The 19,406-nt window shown below is 35.5% G+C and overlaps 2 protein-coding genes across 7 annotated transcripts in view; one reads left to right on the top strand and one right to left on the bottom strand.

Moving 5' to 3' along the window:
- Positions 1-402: 402 nt before the first annotated feature.
- Positions 403-1,437, bottom strand: LOC123672844 (MICOS complex subunit MIC13 homolog QIL1). Its single transcript, XM_045607531.1, has 3 exons — positions 1,277-1,437; positions 874-1,030; positions 403-666 (listed from the first exon to the last, which is right to left on the bottom strand). Exons 1-3 carry the CDS (start codon positions 1,288-1,290, stop codon positions 457-459), a joined length of 381 nt encoding a protein of 126 aa, XP_045463487.1. The 5' UTR covers positions 1,291-1,437; the 3' UTR covers positions 403-456.
- Positions 1,438-2,552: 1,115 nt separating this feature from the next.
- Positions 2,553-19,406, top strand: part of LOC123683028 (immunoglobulin superfamily DCC subclass member 4-like) — a 38,868-nt gene continuing 22,014 nt past the window's right edge. For all 6 annotated transcript variants that reach the window (XM_045605097.1, XM_045627546.1, XM_045606441.1 and 3 more), the window contains exon 1: positions 2,553-2,798. In XM_045605097.1, the coding sequence (XP_045461053.1) occupies positions 2,732-2,798 (67 nt within the window). In that variant the 5' untranslated portion in view covers positions 2,553-2,731. The remainder of the gene's footprint in view (positions 2,799-19,406) is intronic.

Raw genomic sequence — 19,406 nt, 5'->3', positions numbered from 1 at the left:
GACAGGTAGATTCTGATATACTAAAATTTTCACAAAAAAGTTTTTAGATCTTCCAATGATACAATCCTCATAAAATTTTACACAATCATTCTATCATTTTGCAACTAATATCTAAATTTCAACTGTATTGGTACTTTTTCAATTATTGAGATGATAAATTTCATATTGGTATAACTCCGAAAAGATCAAAGGGCCTATCAACGAACTGAATCAAGATATTTGGATCCTGAAAGTTTCAAGGAGTAATATGTACATATCGTCATATCAGCTGGACAGAACTGATTTTGACATTGATTCTTCATTACCAAGTCAAACTTAATCGTTTATGACCATTTTCTGTTCAAACTTTCACAGTTTATTATTGAAATTTCAAGAATTTGACCTGAAATCAAAACAGTTGAATCACTGAATCAAAATTTATTGCAATTATCTATGTACAATACTATCAAATTTTTTTTACTGTTGTTTGGGAGCTTCACTCAATTTAAAATTTTCGATAAGCTTTTTAACTTCCTCATTTTTTAGGGCCATATCCATTCCTTTGTCTGTCCAATTTGAAACATGTGTAGGAAGATGCTGTAAAAAGTCGAAAGTGGCTAGAATGCCTCTATTCCAGTACACTCCAACCATTTGATGCATTTGTTCAGTCTCTGGTAGCTTTGGTAACTATAATTAAAAATTTATTATGATATAAGCTGATTATTGACATTCTTCCTATAATTTTTTTATTGAATTTCATGAGCTATGAAACAAATTGAATTAAAAATCTTTCAAGATTTCTACAATTTGAATGACTAAAAGATTCCAAATTTTTGCAATATCTGTTAGTATGTCTTTTTCGAATGAGACAAATTGTATGTAGGTATGACTCACATCTAAGGGAACCTGTGCTTTGATTTGTTCCAAATGTGGTTGAGAAACCTCTTTCAACCTATCCAAAGCTTTTAGGGAGACTTCACTATCATCCCATAGTCCCTCTTTCTTCATATAATAAATAGCGGTGCCTGCTACACCAAGTTTGACAGCAAAACTGCAATATTCAAGAGCACTTTTAGTATTTTCAGTTCCCAGTTGAATTTGAATCGCACTCAGTAAATTTCGATAGGAATAATTCATTTTATCTGAACATACAGAATGAAAGGAGAAATGTTCTATACAGAAGACTTTGTTGTCATGGTAAATTAATAAATAGTCAATTATTATTACTTTCGATATTTACTCTCAATTATAGAGTGGTTGTTAATAAATTGAGGGCTTGAAGGAATATCCGTCCTACCTGATGAGACCCATATTATTGTTATTTTATTCTACTTATCAAAATATAGGACTTTCAAACAGATGAACTCTGAATAAAAGTCAAAATTCGAGGTTAGATGTTACATCATAAGGAACTAACAATCATAGAACATTTAAAATTCAATTTTAATTTTATAACATGATATTTCGCTTAATTCAATTCAATATAATCTAAAATGGAAGGCAAAAAGACTGTAGATAATTCAAGCAATTTTATTCGCATATGAGGAAATATTTCTGATAAGATAATAATTATGAGGTGAGGTAGGTTGACAAATCATTCATTCATTGGATTTTTGACTCTCATTTGAAATTCTTAGGAGCATCCAAATATTTATTACGATACTTTGAAAGCAAATACATAAATTCGACAGGTACATCCTGTTATTGATAGGTAATTCTATTGAATTAGTTCGATTCTGAGAACCGACCATTCTTATTCCAGTCAACTTGCCGGATTTTTACTTTCTTCAGAGCCGCCTTGTCTGTTTTTCGTGCCTTCTATTGAAGGGCACTCACTCCAAGCTCATCTAGCCTAGACATCGACCATCTAACCGATAGTCAAGAGGAAGTATCCATTTAAGAATTGATGCTTTACATAGTACATAGTAAAGAGGCTAATTGTTAATTCAAGACGTGTCTTCAGGATGTACGGTGTCTAGCCTGAACCTTAGCAAGCAACAAATACGATTTCAGATGATGGCACGTAAAGATTACAGAAATAAACAGTTTTTATCTAAATTGTTTGTTGGTGGGAAATAGCAATTTATTTTCTACTTCGAGATTTAATTTTCTGATTGCATTTCATTCTTATTCACTCTCTCAAATGTTACGGTTTTCAAAGGAGAATGTTTTCAAATCTTTAACTTTCAAGCCAACTTAATAATTTCAATAATTAATTCAAAATAGGTAGAGTGAATTTCATTTAGATACTGACCTTCCTCATACGTAATTTAATATAAGAGTTAAGATAATGCGTAATTCGATTTGAATGAGTCTGAATACACTGCGATATTTGTTCAGGTGGCCTGTATCGAATTATTTTCAAATTTTTGGAATAACATGTGTTGCAATGCGATTTCTACCTGTTTGACAGGTTGCATAGAATTCAGGTGTTTCGCGGCGCGGCGGCCACAGAAAATTCGCAATTCCATATTTCAGGAAGCAGGTAATCTCATAATCCAATTAAACTCGTTAAAGTAACTATATATCTTATTTGCGCATGTCGTTACCTTATTTTCATGCTAAATTCCAAATGGTCGAGTGAAGCAGGCAAAGCAAACAGGAACCGAGCGAGCGAGCGAGCGAAGTCAGCCGCCTAACAAAAAGCGTCGCGATAGCCTTCAGTCAGTTCCACCAGCTAGTCCGCGTGTGAACATTGCGGTAGGACAAGAGTGTTTTCCGTGTTAAACAGTGTCCAAATGACTTCTCCTTTATGGCTATGCTATTTCTTCGAGTCTTCTTTGTGTGTGCAGTAATATTGTCCGTCTGTCCGGCCAAAAGTAAGATTGAAATCCAGTAAATTATGAGAAACAACACATCATTCCCTTGACTGCTTTCTGAATGCCAATATGGCGGTTGTTTAGTTTACAATCCTAAATTACCAATAATTACGTGTTTTCCTACGTTCGAGCAACGGTAGATGAATTGTTGGGATTCGCTATGATGTGTACTTTCGTTTCCGATAGTTTTCTTCCGCGAAAACATTCTCGTATTTGCTGTCAATCTGAAAACATGACGCAGTTGATCTGTCAAACCGAGATGTGTATGTGGGTGCATTCTTTTCTATCTGGTTTAGGAGGGTGTTTTAGGGTTCGAGGGGGTGTTTTTGGGGAGAATCTAGTTTGTTTTTGTAACAATATAATGCAGGGTCGAGACCAGGTAGGCTCACGGTTTTAATTTAGGGGTAATCGCAGGTTGTTGAAACATTTTTTGTTTGTTATTTACGATGTGATTTTTTCTGTGGTGTCAAAATGGGTTTTTCTGGTTGACTTATTTTCATAAATTTTTTGGCTTTGATTGTCAATTCAGAAAAGAAGGCTGGGAAGTTTTGAGGATCAAAAAGCAACACATATGTTGTGATTGTTGTTTTTTTTGACTCTACACCGTTGGATTCTGTCGTTTATAATTTATAGATTTGATTCTATTTGGGAAATATTTTTGTATTCATTTGGTGGGATTATTAAGATATTTGAGAAGGAGAAAACTTTGATTCGAAAAATACTATTATCTTGTGTGAATTTTCTATTTTATTTGCGATTGCGGCCTCACTGAATAAACTTCCAAATTAATGCCGTAACAAGAGGATGAGGGGGTCAAGTGAAGAACCATTGAACGTACCAGCCTTCCACGCCCAGCTGATTCAATCTTCGATATCATTTCGTGCTTACTTTCAATCTTTCCGGAAGACCACGGAATTCCTGGCCCCCCGACCGACGTTGCCGTTTCTGTCCAAACTTCCGAATTTTTTATTAATTTATCACCTTGCGAATTTCGAACTTTACGGTTCACCTTGCCTATGTTGTGACCGGTTCTAAGTAATGATGGAATCTACCATTGACCTGAGAAATTTTCAATTTTGTCAAGATCACAAATTTTCAACAATTCTAAATTCTATGTTAATATTGACCATAGAGAGATCATTAGGACTCTTTCTGTGAACATGGATCCTTTCATAGAATCGAAAAGTCCATAGAGTTTTGGGAGAACTTTTGATTTATCTTCTATGTTCCTCCAGAGTGGGCTCTGGGGTTTTGGAAATTTTAGACTAGACCATAGAATATGTAGCTACATATCAATAATAAAAAAATAATTAACAGCTATTATTTAGTCCAAATGTTTGTAATTGTCAAATTTTGAGTCGAGAATGATATTAGATGATTGGTTTTGACTCATTGATGAAAAATTCGAGCCCAAAATTCATTTTGTCCGTCTGCCGTGTACACTATAACTTACAACGTAATTTTCTAGAGACTTAACATCTTCAGGGTTGGTTCAAGGTTCGTTAAGTTTGTTAATCTGGCAAATATGTTCGCTGATTCCGGAGTCATACACAATGTTCTGTTATATCCATATGAAATTTTATTTTCTCAATAATTGAGAAAATCCCATCCGATCAATTAAATTTCCATAACTCAGAATCTACCTGTGAGATATCACTGGAATTCTGGTTTCTGGGTATTATATTGTGTCCTATCCAAAAAAATAATTAAATTTTTTCGATCCGTTGAACAACAGAATATACCTATATCGATTCTTATTTCAATTTTGATCATAGAGTTGTGAATCGTACCAATTCTGTGTACATTGATCTCTTCAATGGGTTTAAAAACTGTTGTCATAGAGATTTCGAAGAATCTTGATATTATGTTCTATATTCAACTCTGACGATTTTAAATGGGATCATAGAATTATCAGAAGAATTCCATTGTATTGAGTTCATATAGAGTTGAAAACAGTTCATATAGTTTTAGATTGATTCAAACTATTGAAGTTTTCATATTTGATCGGGAATCACTCAAATAAGTTCATTTCAATATAAAATACCGAGTAAAATACATTCATAGTAATACCGAAAAATATATCACAATCCGACAACGTGGTTTAACCATGTTGGGACACGTAAAAATTGCGTATACTCCCCCTATGTTTATTACTCTATGGTTGAAAACTCGGGAAGCTCACAGATATTTCGGTTATCGTATGACTAGATCATAGATGTACGGCAGATTCATAGAGTTTTAGATGAATCAATCCGTCAATTTAATAGAATTTTCAGAAGCATCCAATGAATTCAATCGAGTTCATAGAGTTGAAAACTGTGTGAATTTCATAGATATTTCCGTTAACGTGTGAGAAGCTCAGAATATACGGCAGATTCATAGAGTTTTTTAATGAATCAGCCAGTCAATTTCATAGAAGAATCACAGAGTTGAAATCTGTGTGAAGCTCATAGATATTTCCGTTAACGTGTGAAAAGATCATAGAATTTATGGCAGATTCATAGAGTTTTTCCGCAAAATGAGCAAATTCCATTAGGTTCGTCAAATTACAATATTGTCGAGATGATAAGAGTCGGAATGAGAGAAAAGGACGCAGCGCAATCGTCGGATGTATTCTCGATACAGAAAGGTATTCCATCAGAATGCATTTTTAGCAGCCTTGACCTCGTATAGTTCAACGATTCCGCAGATCCTGCATGTATGAGCTCAACATGCACCATAACACAGGGCCCTCAATGTTTGCTTACTAGAAACCACTTAATACACCATTGTGTAACTGGAATCGACTGTGGAATTTCTAGCCGGTTCATTTTACCTATGTTTTATTCCGTGCTGTTGGTACAATGTCTATACGTGGTGCGAACACGTTCGCTAAAATGTGTTTTTTTTTTCATGCGTTGAAGTACAATAATTTACGCTAGGAATTTGACGAGCAAAAATGGTACTGATAAAAATGAGGAAAGCAACAATTGTACCCTCGGCTATGATAAAATTTAGCAAGAAATTGTTATTCAATATATTCTATTCCAAAGATCAGGTCATAACTTTAGGATGTGATGGTTCTAGCAAAAAAAAGAATTTTTTTTTTAAGAGTTTGAATTTTGGAAATTGTACTCAGGGGATTTCCAATATTTTCATTTTTTTGTTCCTTCAATACCTCAGTGGCGTAGTTTTTTCGGAATTATAGTGTCATTGAGAATAGTGCCTATTCAGAGCTAGTTCCTTGGTTTCCCGACGTTTATCCACAAAAATGGTACATTGAATGCCGCTAAGAATACTGTTTTCGAGAAAAATTAAGAATTTGAGATCAAAATTGAATTAGGTCCTTATGATAGGAGCTCGATCAAAGTTCGCTATATTATTGACTCGAGTTCATAGATTACGAATATACAAATAGTTTTTTCATAGAGTCCGTAGTTTGAGAAACAATAAACTCTTTGTGGAAAATTTTGGAATTTTTTTCAACTTTCAACTGCTGTATCTGCCAAAAAAATTATCCTGGGTAGATGTCGATTTTTTCATCATAGATTGATCTTTTACGAATACAATATTGTAATTTTGGATCACCTGTTCCGAACGGTTTGGAAAATATTAATTTTTCCGTGAAGGTCTCAATTTTCCACTTTCAAACTGACATAGCGTGAAAATATTTGCGATTTATCCAATGAAAATTCAACATACATTTTTCAGGTTTTTCATTTTCCACAAACATAAATACATACATATATCGGTTTGAAACGCCCCATGAGGTCCGATGCAAATAGGAAAATGTTATAATTTTCCATTTAAGAAGACGAAAGATATTTTGATATGATCTTCAGTAATTCATTGTAACAGCCATATGCCATAAGTATTTAAAAAAATTGTTTCGCCCTCAGAGTATTAAACATAGAGGTAGCATATGTCATTTTCAGTAAGCAAATTTTGTTCCCAACATGAACTATAAAATTTGGCATGAAGCGCGCGGAAATAAAAACATATCAGTGTTACGATATTTCACTGAATTCGCGAGTTTATCCACAAAGAACGCACTTCTTCTGTCCCATAGTCAAACAACGTTTGATATCAACTCAAAATATATTGAGATGAAAACCCAAATATATCAGAAATTCTGAAAACAAACTTAAAGCGCGCCAAATGAACGTGACACTAGGATAGCAATAATTGCTAAACCTTGAGTTTCAGCAGGTAGATACAGAAAATAATAAATATTTTGCCTAATACTATAAATTCGACAATTAGGAAAAATAACAGATTCCAAATATTCAAATTTGCATTTTTAATCGGGAATCACTCAAATAAATATATTTCATTCAATATAATATAAATTCATAACGATATAGTAAAATTGTGGATTTGAAAATATAATAAAATCCGACAACGTTATCTAACCATGTTGGGGACATATAAAAATTGCGTATATTCCCTCTTTCTATGTTTATTACTCTTCGGTTTAAAACGTCAGACGACGTTGTTCAATGTCAAAAAGAAAAAAGGTTATAATTTTCCACCTAAAAAGACGAAAGATATTTTGAAATGATTTTCAGTAATTCATTGTTACAGTCATATCGCCATACGCATTTGAAAAAAAAAAATAGTTTCGCCCAGTTCACGTACAGTCTCCCTGACTACCTTCTAACGTTTCGCGATACAAACCGTCCCAAAGATATTTTAATTGCGCTTGGATATTTCGTATTTGGTCCCGATCTCGATTCTTGAATGAATGAACAGGTTTTTCGAGTCGCCTCTTGTATTAAAACACATTCACGCGTATCTCTCACTCTCCCCTCCCCTCTACCATCTCTCGGTTATTGTTATTTCTATCGAACAATAAATGACGATCTTTTATTCTTTTTCCACGCTCTCTCGGCTACTTATCACCTGACTTTTTTCACCCATCCAGATCAATATTTGATCATCTTTTTATGCCGATAGAATGACCTTCTGTGGTATTCGACGTGAGAACCATCGACGTGAATTCGGGATTCGATGGTCGAGGCATAGAAGGGATTATAAAATCATGCAGTTTTCTATGCTCTCTTCTGACAAGCTCTGTGATTGTCGGTGCATTTTTTGCATAAAAATGAACCCTTTAATTTCCTCAAATTCCAAATCTGTGTTCATATTTATCAAATTAATATGAATTTATATCAAGTAAGGACTGAAACCATAAAATCTTTGAAAATATCTATTTTCACGTTTACTGTCAAATAAACATATTTTTTTTATTAGTGCCAGTATATGTCAAATTATATTGTTTTTAATTGACTTATCTTATACATAATTTCTTATGTCCTAAGAGATTCAATAAATTATTTATTTATTTATTTAAATAGTCGGCCATGTTGATGATAATTTCTGTGGTTTCTGGAGTTGTCTATAGTTCTATAGACAGATAGTGGAATTTTTCCGATGCTTAAAAGGAACGAATACAAATGCAATGAGCCAAATAAATCTGATCCGATTTTGCAATTGCATTTATTTTGGAATATAGTGACTTAATTGTCAAGTCGCAGTATTTTGGAATGATTTATCTTTACATCTTGCGAGAAATTGGGAAAACAACGTGATGACTTTTTCAAGTTATTAAACTTGAAGAAGAATTGGATTTTTTTAAAGCAAAGAATTGATTTTCAACCACAGAACACGTACTACCCTTCCTCACCAACTCTATGACCCCGCCACAGACATTCATCAGAACCACAGATAGTTGTTAGCAAACCATAGAAGAACAATTGAAAAATGCGAAAATGACGACGTTCGAATATTCCCGAACGTCAATTTTCATTGTCTTCCGTGTAAATTCGAATCTCCTATACTCCGAAGGTCGCCCGGCGTTGATATTATGGTTTTTTTCTTTGTTTAAATGCCGGCCTAGCGTAAATCAATATAAAAATACGAAACGGGGACATTAACCTAACCTTGAGTTTGGAAAACATTCGGTAATCGGGCGTAGATCCTACAAACAACTGCGGAGTAGTTGATCGACGTAATAAAATTCGCCTATTCCGCATTTCCTAAATATAGTATCGTTTACGATGACGATCGGGATCATTCCCGATGGATAACTCGATCTGGATTGTTGCGACACACAACAGGAAAATGTTCGTGACTCTGTGCTCGGTTAATCGCCTTGTTTTCCACCAAAACCTCGGGTCATAACCCCCAGAGCTCGGAATCCAGGTCAATTTCCTCAGCGGGGAGGGGAAAGCTCTCCGAATCGGGCCTCGACGAACAAGAAAATTGATCCGGGAAAATTTCATCGAGTTGGTTTTTCAGCTCTGTGAACCTGAAACTATAACTTATGGGATTGGTCGGATTCTGTGGATTTGGACGGTTCATAGAGTTTCTTCAGGTCTGACAACTCGGAACTAGGTTATGGGGTTGGATTGAAATCTGTGGAATTAGACAGTTCATAGATTTTCATCAGTTTTGACATCTTAGAACTATTTTATGGCGCTGAATTGAATTCTGTGGATCCTGACAGTTCATAGAGTTGACTTGAGTTTGGAACTAGGTTATGAAGTTGGATTGAACTCTGTGGATCCTGCCAGTGCCTAGGGTCATTTCAGATCTATGACCTGAAACTACAGGTTATGGGATATCATAGAATAAGATGTCGAAAACACTGGTGTGCACTTTTACTTAACCACAGATTAAAATTAAAATTTCAAAATGATGCCGTAGATTGGTGAATTCTTTGTATAGCGTCACCTTGAGGAAGAAAAGGGTCCCATGTCAAGCCTGAGTCGCCAGAATTATGTTAAAAAAATTCTAATCAGTGAACACAAGAGTTTCTCAAACATCTTGGCGTGGAAACAATAAAAATAAGTTAAAATAAAAGTAGTATAATATCACTTTTCGATTAATTTTTTCGTGAAATACTGAAATACTCATGTCGAATAATGTTCCAGATTAAATTCTAGCAGATAAAATTTAATCTCTAGTTGTATTTCATACAAAAATGATCCCGAATTGAAAAATTCCAGGCGGGATAGAATCCTTTTTTTTTCTCGAACAATTCAGAGGTTTTTAATTTGAATAATGAGCCGAAATGGGATAAATAACGATTGCACCCATCTCCGAAACACGCGGTGAATATGCGCATAATCAAAGTCTACGGTTTCAGTCTGGCATAGCGAAAATTGGAATAATTCATGCCATATTCAACGGACAACAGGGGAGAACGTTTGCGTTTTCAAGGTTCCTCAGGTCTCAATTCGTATATTTCTCCAAATTAATCTTATTACTGCCCTGATTATTCAATTGATCGTCCCAACTAAGCGCAATTGATTTACATTAAAATTTCTATGGTCCTGCCTTCAGATCAAAGCTCATTTGATGCCAGTTTCACAATCGTACTTTGTGTCCATGCGAATTCTGTGTTACTTAACATAGATGAGTGACTCAATCTTCTGTGATCACAGTTCTTCATACAGTCAAATATAGGTCATAGAAGATAAAATTGATTATTAACCTAAAATCGTCAATGTCACAGTCGTATTTTGTGTTCGTTCCCAATTCTGTGTAACTTTTGACCATAGACGACTGACTCGAAACACTTCTGTGAATATAGAATCATAGAGTCCAATGTATCATAGAAGATAAAGTTGATTTTTAACCTGAGAGCGTCATTATCATGAAACTGGCAGTGGGAACGGTGATTTTTCCATACAATCCCGATCTCGAAGCATATAATTCATCATAACCGAGTATAAGCGGGCATGAATCTCGCATTGAGCCGGCTCGTTATTACAGAACAGTCGTATATTTGAGAGGTAGCGTGCGTGAAACCACCGATAACGAATTCTATGTTCGCATAATACCTGCTTAGACGTTCTGCGCACGACATTCGCAGTCTTTTATATGAGATAATTGATGTTTCACACCGGGGAGGGCAAATATTCCGATACCGTTTTAATTGCATCGTAAAAATGCCAACAGATTGTACCGACAACCGATACCAGATATTTTCTTTACGGCTCAAGCCGATAAATAAGGCATAACGTGTAGATAATGCCCGATGGAAAATTTATCGTCTTAGAATCAGGTAGTAGATCATTTTTCGGAGCAATATTATTTTAATATTGGAGTCTATTATACCCTAAATGTTGATATTTCAATGAAAAGCCAAAATTTTTATTTTGAATTTCTATAATACAGCCGTTGTAGAGATTTTAGTGTAATAACTTTGGCGTCGGATAGAACAACTTTTTTCATGAAAAAAATTCCTATAAACATATATCCTATCAAGCTTCGTTCTCAAGATACAGGCTGTTGAAGTTTGAGGAAAAAATCAGATTTTACCCTAACTCAAGTAAATATTTTAACTTTCATTGTTTTACTTTTTAGGTATTGAAGTCTTGATAATGTAATGTTTCGGATAAGTGTCTCCTGCTAAACTTATCCAGAGGCGTAGATATAGGGGTACGATGTTCCTTTTCTTATTGAAAATCTAGACCAAATTTTAACGAAGTTTGTAGCACATTTTCTGTTGAACTCTTAGCTATTATTTTCTTAAATTGTAACATACTTTTTCATATGTCGACCTCGGTTACTTCCTTTTTTTGTTATACAGGGTGATTCACTGTGATGGCTTATTAAACTAAAAACTAATAATAATTTTTTGCTGAGAATTTGAATACTGTTATTTAAGACAATGATGTTTCTCCCTAAAATATTTTCAGACCTATACAACTTCCGTTTATACCGGAAACAGACTAATTTTCAAAAGTAGTATTATTGCATAATCAGTTACCTTATTTGATGACAATTTCCGCAAATGGCATATCGCTGAAATTTTACCTTGGGTAAAAACTCAACGGTTCATGAATTAATGAGATTCCTATGAAAAAAATGGTTGAGATAGAGACATTTTTTTAAATATTTCTGCTGAAAAGGTTTTTTTTAGGAAATATCTTTTTCATTCTCGATCCTGTCAATACGTAGTAACATAAGACTGTTTGCAGTTTGGACCAAAAATCTACAAGGTGTTTATACGAAGATCATGAACTTGGACAACTCAAATTCATCAAAATTCAAGATTTTCGAATGAGAACCTATTTTTTTTATTATATCAGTCAATTCTACGTTTGAAAAAAGGGGGTTTACTCGAGCAAACTCTATACCTAAAATGAAAACTTCAAGAGTTATCGAGGAAAAACTAAAAATAAGAAAAAACCGCAATTTCTAACTGTGTGGAGAAGTCTGTGACTCCCGTAAACATAGAAAGAAAATAAAAGTCGATGTTTCGATAACTAGATTTGACATTTAATGAATTATCAATATTTTTCTTATATTCAAGTCTTTTATATGAACTAAAAGTGAAGGAATTACATTGGCATACTTTTTTTCGGCATAAAAAACGAAATAAGCTATCTTGATCTCGTGACGGAAGGAAGCGCGAGCTCGTGGAATTTCAACTAAGACGAAGAAGAAGAAGAATAAGAAGGGATACCAACCTGACGGATGCAAATCGGTCCGTGGCCAGATGGTATGGAGATTATTCTTGGAATAATTCGGGATTCTACAGACGAATTGATGTGAGGCCCTTTAAATCGGCATAATCGGCCGGCCGTGATTTGTTTCTTATTTCGTTGGGCCGTAAATTATTTATGAAATGCGTCGGCGTTCGACGAATTTCAATTGCCACATTACGCGACTTTGGAAAAATGTCCGAATTCAGATTGGTCCGAGGTCAAGGAGGACGACTCAGAAGTTTAAAGGACCGATGCAATTCCTGCTCTAACGAGATCGCCATCTTTTTTTGCGTTTACTTTCGATAACTATTTTTTTAAATTCGATGGTTTGTATGTTAACTCTATGAACCTGTCAAAATTTCCAAGGTCAAGTGATAGGAGCATAGACTTGACCGACCAAAGAACATAATATACCTATTGAATTCTCCATGAGTCTCCCAAAATTTCTGAAGTCAAATCTAAGATGTCTAAAATACTGGTGTGTTCACTGATTAGATTTTGTTTAAGAACATTCTGGCGACTCGGCTCGACACAGGTCCCTTTTCTTCCTTAAGGTGGCGCTTAAAACCTTCCACAAATTACGACAATTTAGCTCGTAAGCAGACATCTTCAATCGAGTATAACTTTATGATGCAGACACAAATCGACTAATATTTCGATGACATGATGTTAACAAATACCCAAGCTTATTGTTTGACATCTACGATCTATTTATTTCGAATACCACTTACCGCTACAGCCATCTATTGCAAAACGGCGGAAGCAAAGTTGTACCATAGTATAAGGAAAGGATAGTAAGCCGACTTTTTTCGATTTTGTTGATGTTGAGCGCCATCTAGTTGTACTCACGTTTTACTCGAATTTTACTGTCAAAAATTGGTCCGTAAAGTGGAGCCCTCTGAAAAAATCGGTGTTATTTTGAAGAACTAAAATATTTGAAATAGAGTGGTCAGAAGATTTGTATATTTCGATATTTCTTCAGCTCTGTAATAAGCATTTACGCCAGTGGCGTGTATTTGTGATAACTTAATAATAACATAAAAATTGTTGGCAATGTCATGCGACCCCTTTTCAACCACGCCACTGAATTAATTATCGTATTATTTCTGCGCCATCTATAGCTCATGATTCAGTGCCATCTATTATGGAGTTACTTCTCCAAATCCAACTACAGTAGCGACCCCTGGTGACTATTTCCTTGCCGTCAAACGGCGGTTGGCTTACTATCCTTTGCTTATACTATGGTTGTACACTTAATACTTCCATAAAACTTAAGACTAAAAATGGACGTGAATGTTTGATATATAATTTATGTAACATAGAACTTTAAGAAATGCTTATATGGAAATTTGCAAACAAAATGTCACCTTTCAAGCATATTAAGATCGAGAAATACGATGATAACAATTCGCGGATGGAATTTTTTCTAGGAACGCCAAAAACGAGATAGGTGGTGGTGGGTTAGAGCACGTGATATCTTCACTTTCCGTTCTAGCGCATTTCTTCCAGGTAATTATTCTTCTCTCTGTACAGTTTCCGAGACAGGAAACGATAACATTCCGAGCATCGCGTGCAACGATCTTCGAGAACGATGCCAAATGGCCGTTTACAATTCGCCATTTCTTCGTTATCGATCCGTTGGATGGCTTTTCCAATAATGCTGATATTTTTTTATTTTTTATTAAATTATCAAAACATCAATATGTGCAATATCTTCAGGTCCTTGGCTGTTAAAATATTGTACAGAATCATATTTTTCCGACGTTCTCCATAAAATTACTTCTTGGCTGCAGCACCAACTTTAGTTTTTTTGGTACCCCTAACTTTCTTCATTCTGTTCTTTCTTTCTTTACGTTGTTTCCTGGTTTGTGTTTTCTTTTCATACAAACCATGCCTTGCTAACCTATGTTTTGGCTCAAATTTTTTAGCGAAATTCAGAGTATCATAAATTAGAGCGAACCCAGTTGATTTACCACCTCCGAAATTCGTTTTGAAACCAAATACGAAGACTACATCAGGAGTAACTTTGTACATTTTAGCTAACCTAGGTTATGTTTCAGAGAATTCGATCGATTATGAAATATTCAAGAAATGTTTTAGAATAACGACTAGGAAATTTTGTTGGTTTTGGAAATATCTTAGATTATTCTTCATTGTGAATTGAAACGTTTCAACTCGAGAACGGTTGGACCGATTTTCACGCTCTTTCTATTTGTTGGATTAGTTTCCGTCTAAAAAAAGAAAGAAACTATATCAACACATCGCGACATACTTGGAGGCGTTGAAATGGGAAGTCGTACTCCAGCCACCGTAATTTCCAGACGTTGCTCCTTCTGACTATCACTTGTTTCGATCAATGACACACGGCCTGACTCACCAGTACTTCCGGTCTTATGAAGAAGTAAAAAATTGGAACGATTCGTGGATCGATTCAAAAGATGACCAGTTTTTTCAACATGGGATTCGTACGCTGCCCGAAAGATGGAAGAAAGTATAGTGGCCAGCGATGGACAATACTTTGAATCATAAATGTATAACCAGTTTGTTACAATAAAGCCTCGAAATTCCAAAAAAAACAGCGGAAGCCAAGTTTTACGCCTATGTACTTTTGACAGAACAAATGAAAATTTTGAAATTATGCCGTTGATTGGTTAATTCTTTGTATAGCGCCACCTTAAGGGAGAAAAGGGAAAAGGAATCCATGCCGAGCCTACTCGACAGAATTATCTTAAACAATATCTAATCAGTGGACACACCACTATTTCAGACATCTTATCTACAGTTCAAACGAACTAAAACTGTCAACGATGACAGCTATTCATCGATACCAACGCAACAACGAGAAATACGTCTTCGAGAATCTCCTCTCTCTTCTAATCAGACACGGTCAATTGTTGCAGAGGATAGAATTATTAAATGATAATAATCGCTCCAATTACAATTTTTTTCAAGCGCGCCGCTTGTTATAAGTCGATCTCATTTCTATTAATTGGGGAATATATCTAATCTCCTCGACATGATTTGCGCTGCAAGCTGGACTGGAGATCGGTTTTAACGGACGTTTTTCAAGAATCCCCCTCGCGATAACAACTCAGCCGGCCATCGAGTTCTTTTTCTTGGTGGTCACCGTTGGGCTGCCAAGCGTGCCGCAATTATGAACAGCGGCGTTATTTTCAGGTAATTCCAAGGGAAAGACGGGTCAAGATTGAGAGAAAAAAAAGAACAGATCGTCGTTCTGTGAAATATGGGTTTTGTAATGGCGTTTTAGATTCCGCGATTAGACCTATTTGTAAATCAGCGTTTCCGGGCGTTTAAATAATGTGGGAATTGTTTTATGGCGCAATTCGGGTGTTGGTTAATTTTTCAATTGGGTTAATACGCGGACAGATTAAAAAAGATGAGTTGATTTTTGTTTAATTGATTCGGTTCTTGACTGAAATTCTACAGGGTGGTCCAGATTTTAGTTCAATAACTATGGCGTCTGATAGAACAACTCTTCTCATGAAAAAAAGTTCATATATACGGGGTGTAACATAAGTGACTGGCCATAGCATAGGTGGATGCAAGTCATTCAGACCTTCAGAAAAGTAACTTGTTTTGTATCCTAAGACTATTACTTTCGGAGATACGATTAATGAAAATTGGTGTAAATTTCTGATCTCCATAACTTGGGAATCAGCAGTCCAATTTTGTTCGAAATTTGTGTATTTATTTACTTTATGAAACCCTTCAAAACGATTAATGTAATTTCAATATTTTCAGGGCAGTACTCATATTATTGTTATTCACATACTGGTTGTAGTAACAAGCTGCTTAAAATATTTCAAACTAACCAATATGGTGAGAGCACTGAACTAGTTATTCGGAGGTTGTGGGTTCGAGTCCCGTTCGAGGAGGTACTTTTTCCGGAATTGTCTGCTATGCCGTCATATAAAGGGTGTTTTTTTTCGAGGTATATAACTTTAAGTTGGCATTACTGTTCAAGATGGCGACCGATTTAACAGCTGTCAAGTGATTTATTCTCAGTTTGGTTTGGCAATTCATCATGAATAGACTCACGCCTGAACAACGCTGGCAAATAGTGCAATTTTATTTCGAAAATAATGGTTCTGTGCGGAATACGTATCGCGCACTACGTCCATTTTATTTTGTTTAGCGATGAAGCGCTAATTGGCGCTGGTTGAATGGCTATGTGAACAAACAAAACTGCCGCATTTGGAGTGAAGCTAATCCTCAAGTGTATGTCGAAACACTGTTACATCCAGAAAAACTGCCTGTTTGGTGTGCTTTATGGGCTGGTGGAATCATTGGTCCGTACTTCTTCAAAAACGATGATGGCCAGAACGTTACAGTCAATGGTGATCGGTATAGAGCCATTATTACTAAATTTCTCATTCCCGAATAGAACAACCATGATATCCAGGAGCTGTGGTTCCAACAAGACGGCGCAACATGTCACACAGCTCGTGCCATAATCGATTTATTGAAAGACACGTTTGGTGACCGCCTAATTTCATGTTTTGGAGCTGTGAATTGGCCTCCAAGATCTTGTGATTTAACACCGCTAGACTACTTTCTGTGGGGCTATGTAAAGTCATTGGTCTATGCGGATAAGCCACAAACCCTTGACCATTTGGAAGACAACATTCGCCGTGTTATTGCCGATATACGTCCACAAATGTTGGAAAAAGTAATCGAAAATTTGAGTTCCAGATTGGACTACATCCGAGCCAACCGTGGCGGTCATATGCCAGAAATCATATTTAAAATGTAATGCCACAAGATTATCTTGCGGATAAATAAAATTCATGTCAATCGAATAATCCATCGTTGTTTTATTGCAATTTAAAGTTCTATTTCTATAAAAAAAACACCCTTTATGTATTATTATTGATACAGAAGTTAACAACCATTATATCCTACAATATTTGACTTGTGCTATCTTAATTTCTACAATTGTTCAGTCATAACATGACTTCTTCAAGAAAGTCATAGAAAAACTACATAAATGGAAATTTGAACAAGCACTCAAACGCTTCAGACTTCACCCCCAATAAAAACAATAAACCGAAAGTTCTGAATTCGCGTTATCAGAAAATTGAATCAATTTCATTCACGAGCCGTCGTTATTTACACGGTCGAAATTACTTATTCATTACCGTCGATCGAACGCCGCCAGATAGCAGCACCGTATCGCAAGATCTATCGTGTACGCAACGAAATAACTTGTTGACTCATCCGAGTAACAACACACGGGGAACTTCGGTGTAAATTCAACCGGAAGAACAATGTTTGTACCATATCGGGCAATTATTTGCACGGGGTTGGGCCCCGAAGGGATCGTATCCGAATTTGAAACGTCGATAACTGTCAATCTTGTTAAGTATACTTTGAAAATTAAAAACACAATTGAAAGTGTTTGTTCATAAAAGGTTTTTCAATAAGAGGTTTCATTTTGAATAGCCCGATATATCGGCAGCTGTCACTTTTGGACCTGTCATCTTTTGACATTTGACAAGTAAAAACTACGCCATTACTGAAAATGAAAAGATACATGCTTCAACAATGCAATCATATTGTTCATATTCTCTTAAAAAATTGTGAAAAATTCATAGTTTCAGTTCGCTAACTATAACACTTTTTGGTCGTTGTGAAAAACCTTCTCGGCCGGCTATAGAGAAACTGGTGGAAAAATTTGAGTAGTAAGGACAAGTTAGTGATACGTTTTTCAAAAAAAACTCTTATTGATGTTCAAATCGAACATGTACATTCCGAAAACTTTTTATTGCTGTTGAAGGCAAATACAATCTTTAAAGTCCAAACATTTTCCTTAATACAATAAAAAAACTTTTTTTTTTAATTCGAGAACGAATGGTTCCTACGAAGAAAAGTTAACATGAACAAAGAGTAAGAAACATCAAGAATCTAAATAAATGCTTGTTCTGTAGTACCAAAAGTGATGATTCTTGTTCGAAGGACTATAAAATGTTGGTTATCCTATTTGGAGGACTAAATAAATGTATTGTAGCGACAAAAAGCAATTAGACATAATGTCTGTGTCTAGCCGAATTTGTCGTCACAATACTTAATATAAATGTACCTGCATTAATGTAACAATGGTCTTTCGTGGTACTTGTGCATACAACTTTCTCATTCATAAGGTTCTCAGAAAGATACAATAGATAATATCTTTTCCCTACCCTAATTAGTGTGCAGGCACCAATACCATTGCGCATCAGGCATACAACTTAGAGAATAAGAAAAGGAAGAAGAAATTCAAGGTGTACAATATTATTTTATGTTTTTAACCCAGGTATAAAACTGGGAGTTACGAGGTGATGACCAGTTGAGTTAGTAGAGTGTTCAAGGAGGTTTCCAAGTGCTGTACCACAATAAAGTTCTCGTCCGTCGTCCATTAGTGTTTTAATAATTCCTACGAAAACGCGAGACCCCAAAGTATTATTGTAAATGAAAGAAAATACGAAAATGATTGTGACTTGTCTAATTTTAGTTTGTTAAGCGAGAGAACACATAAATTGAATGAATAATAATATTGTGGGAGCACTCGATGGAGGTAGAATGGTACGCCTAACCACACAGTAGAACCACAGAGGTTTTCTTCTTTTTCCTGTATAAGCCTTAACACTAAACAAAGATTGACCATGTCTTCTGGCAAAAAATTTCGACTTAATCAGTGCAATTTATTCAATAATCATCGAACTGACTGGCATCGCCGCCTTTCTGGATTTTTCCTAAATCGATAATGCAAAAAGCTCCGCGTTTTCCTCTTTCCCTCCAACATTCAGATTTCTAAGTCAGTCAGAGCTCTCTAGATGTGAGAGCCGCGAAGTGTAAATAAAAAAATAAAATAAAAATAAAACATCGCGCCTTCGGTGTGTCATTTTGTGCCGCTGTCGACTCTCTTTCTCTATCGCAACCAATTAAACATAATCTTAATTGCTTTCACTCCGAGAGAGATTAAGTCATTCGAATGAAGAATTGATGTTCAACCGTATCGAAACTAATTACCAACGCGCTGATATTACTGTTGTTGTTGTTGTTATTGCTGTTGACACTCGGCCGGGCACTAATTGCTTTGACCTCTTCCTAAAACGACGGTTTTCCCAGA

This window comes from Harmonia axyridis, chromosome 1 (genome assembly GCF_914767665.1).
Source record: "Harmonia axyridis chromosome 1, icHarAxyr1.1, whole genome shotgun sequence".
Taxonomy (NCBI): domain Eukaryota; kingdom Metazoa; phylum Arthropoda; class Insecta; order Coleoptera; family Coccinellidae; genus Harmonia; species Harmonia axyridis.
This window is presented reverse-complemented; position numbering and strand designations above follow the sequence as displayed.

Excerpts from the sequence above, each read along its gene's own strand:
- LOC123672844 (XM_045607531.1), bottom strand. Across the intron at positions 667-873 it reads AAGCACAGGTTCCCTTAGAT|TTACCAAAGCTACCAGAGAC; the intron begins GTGAGTCATACC and ends TTTTAATTATAG.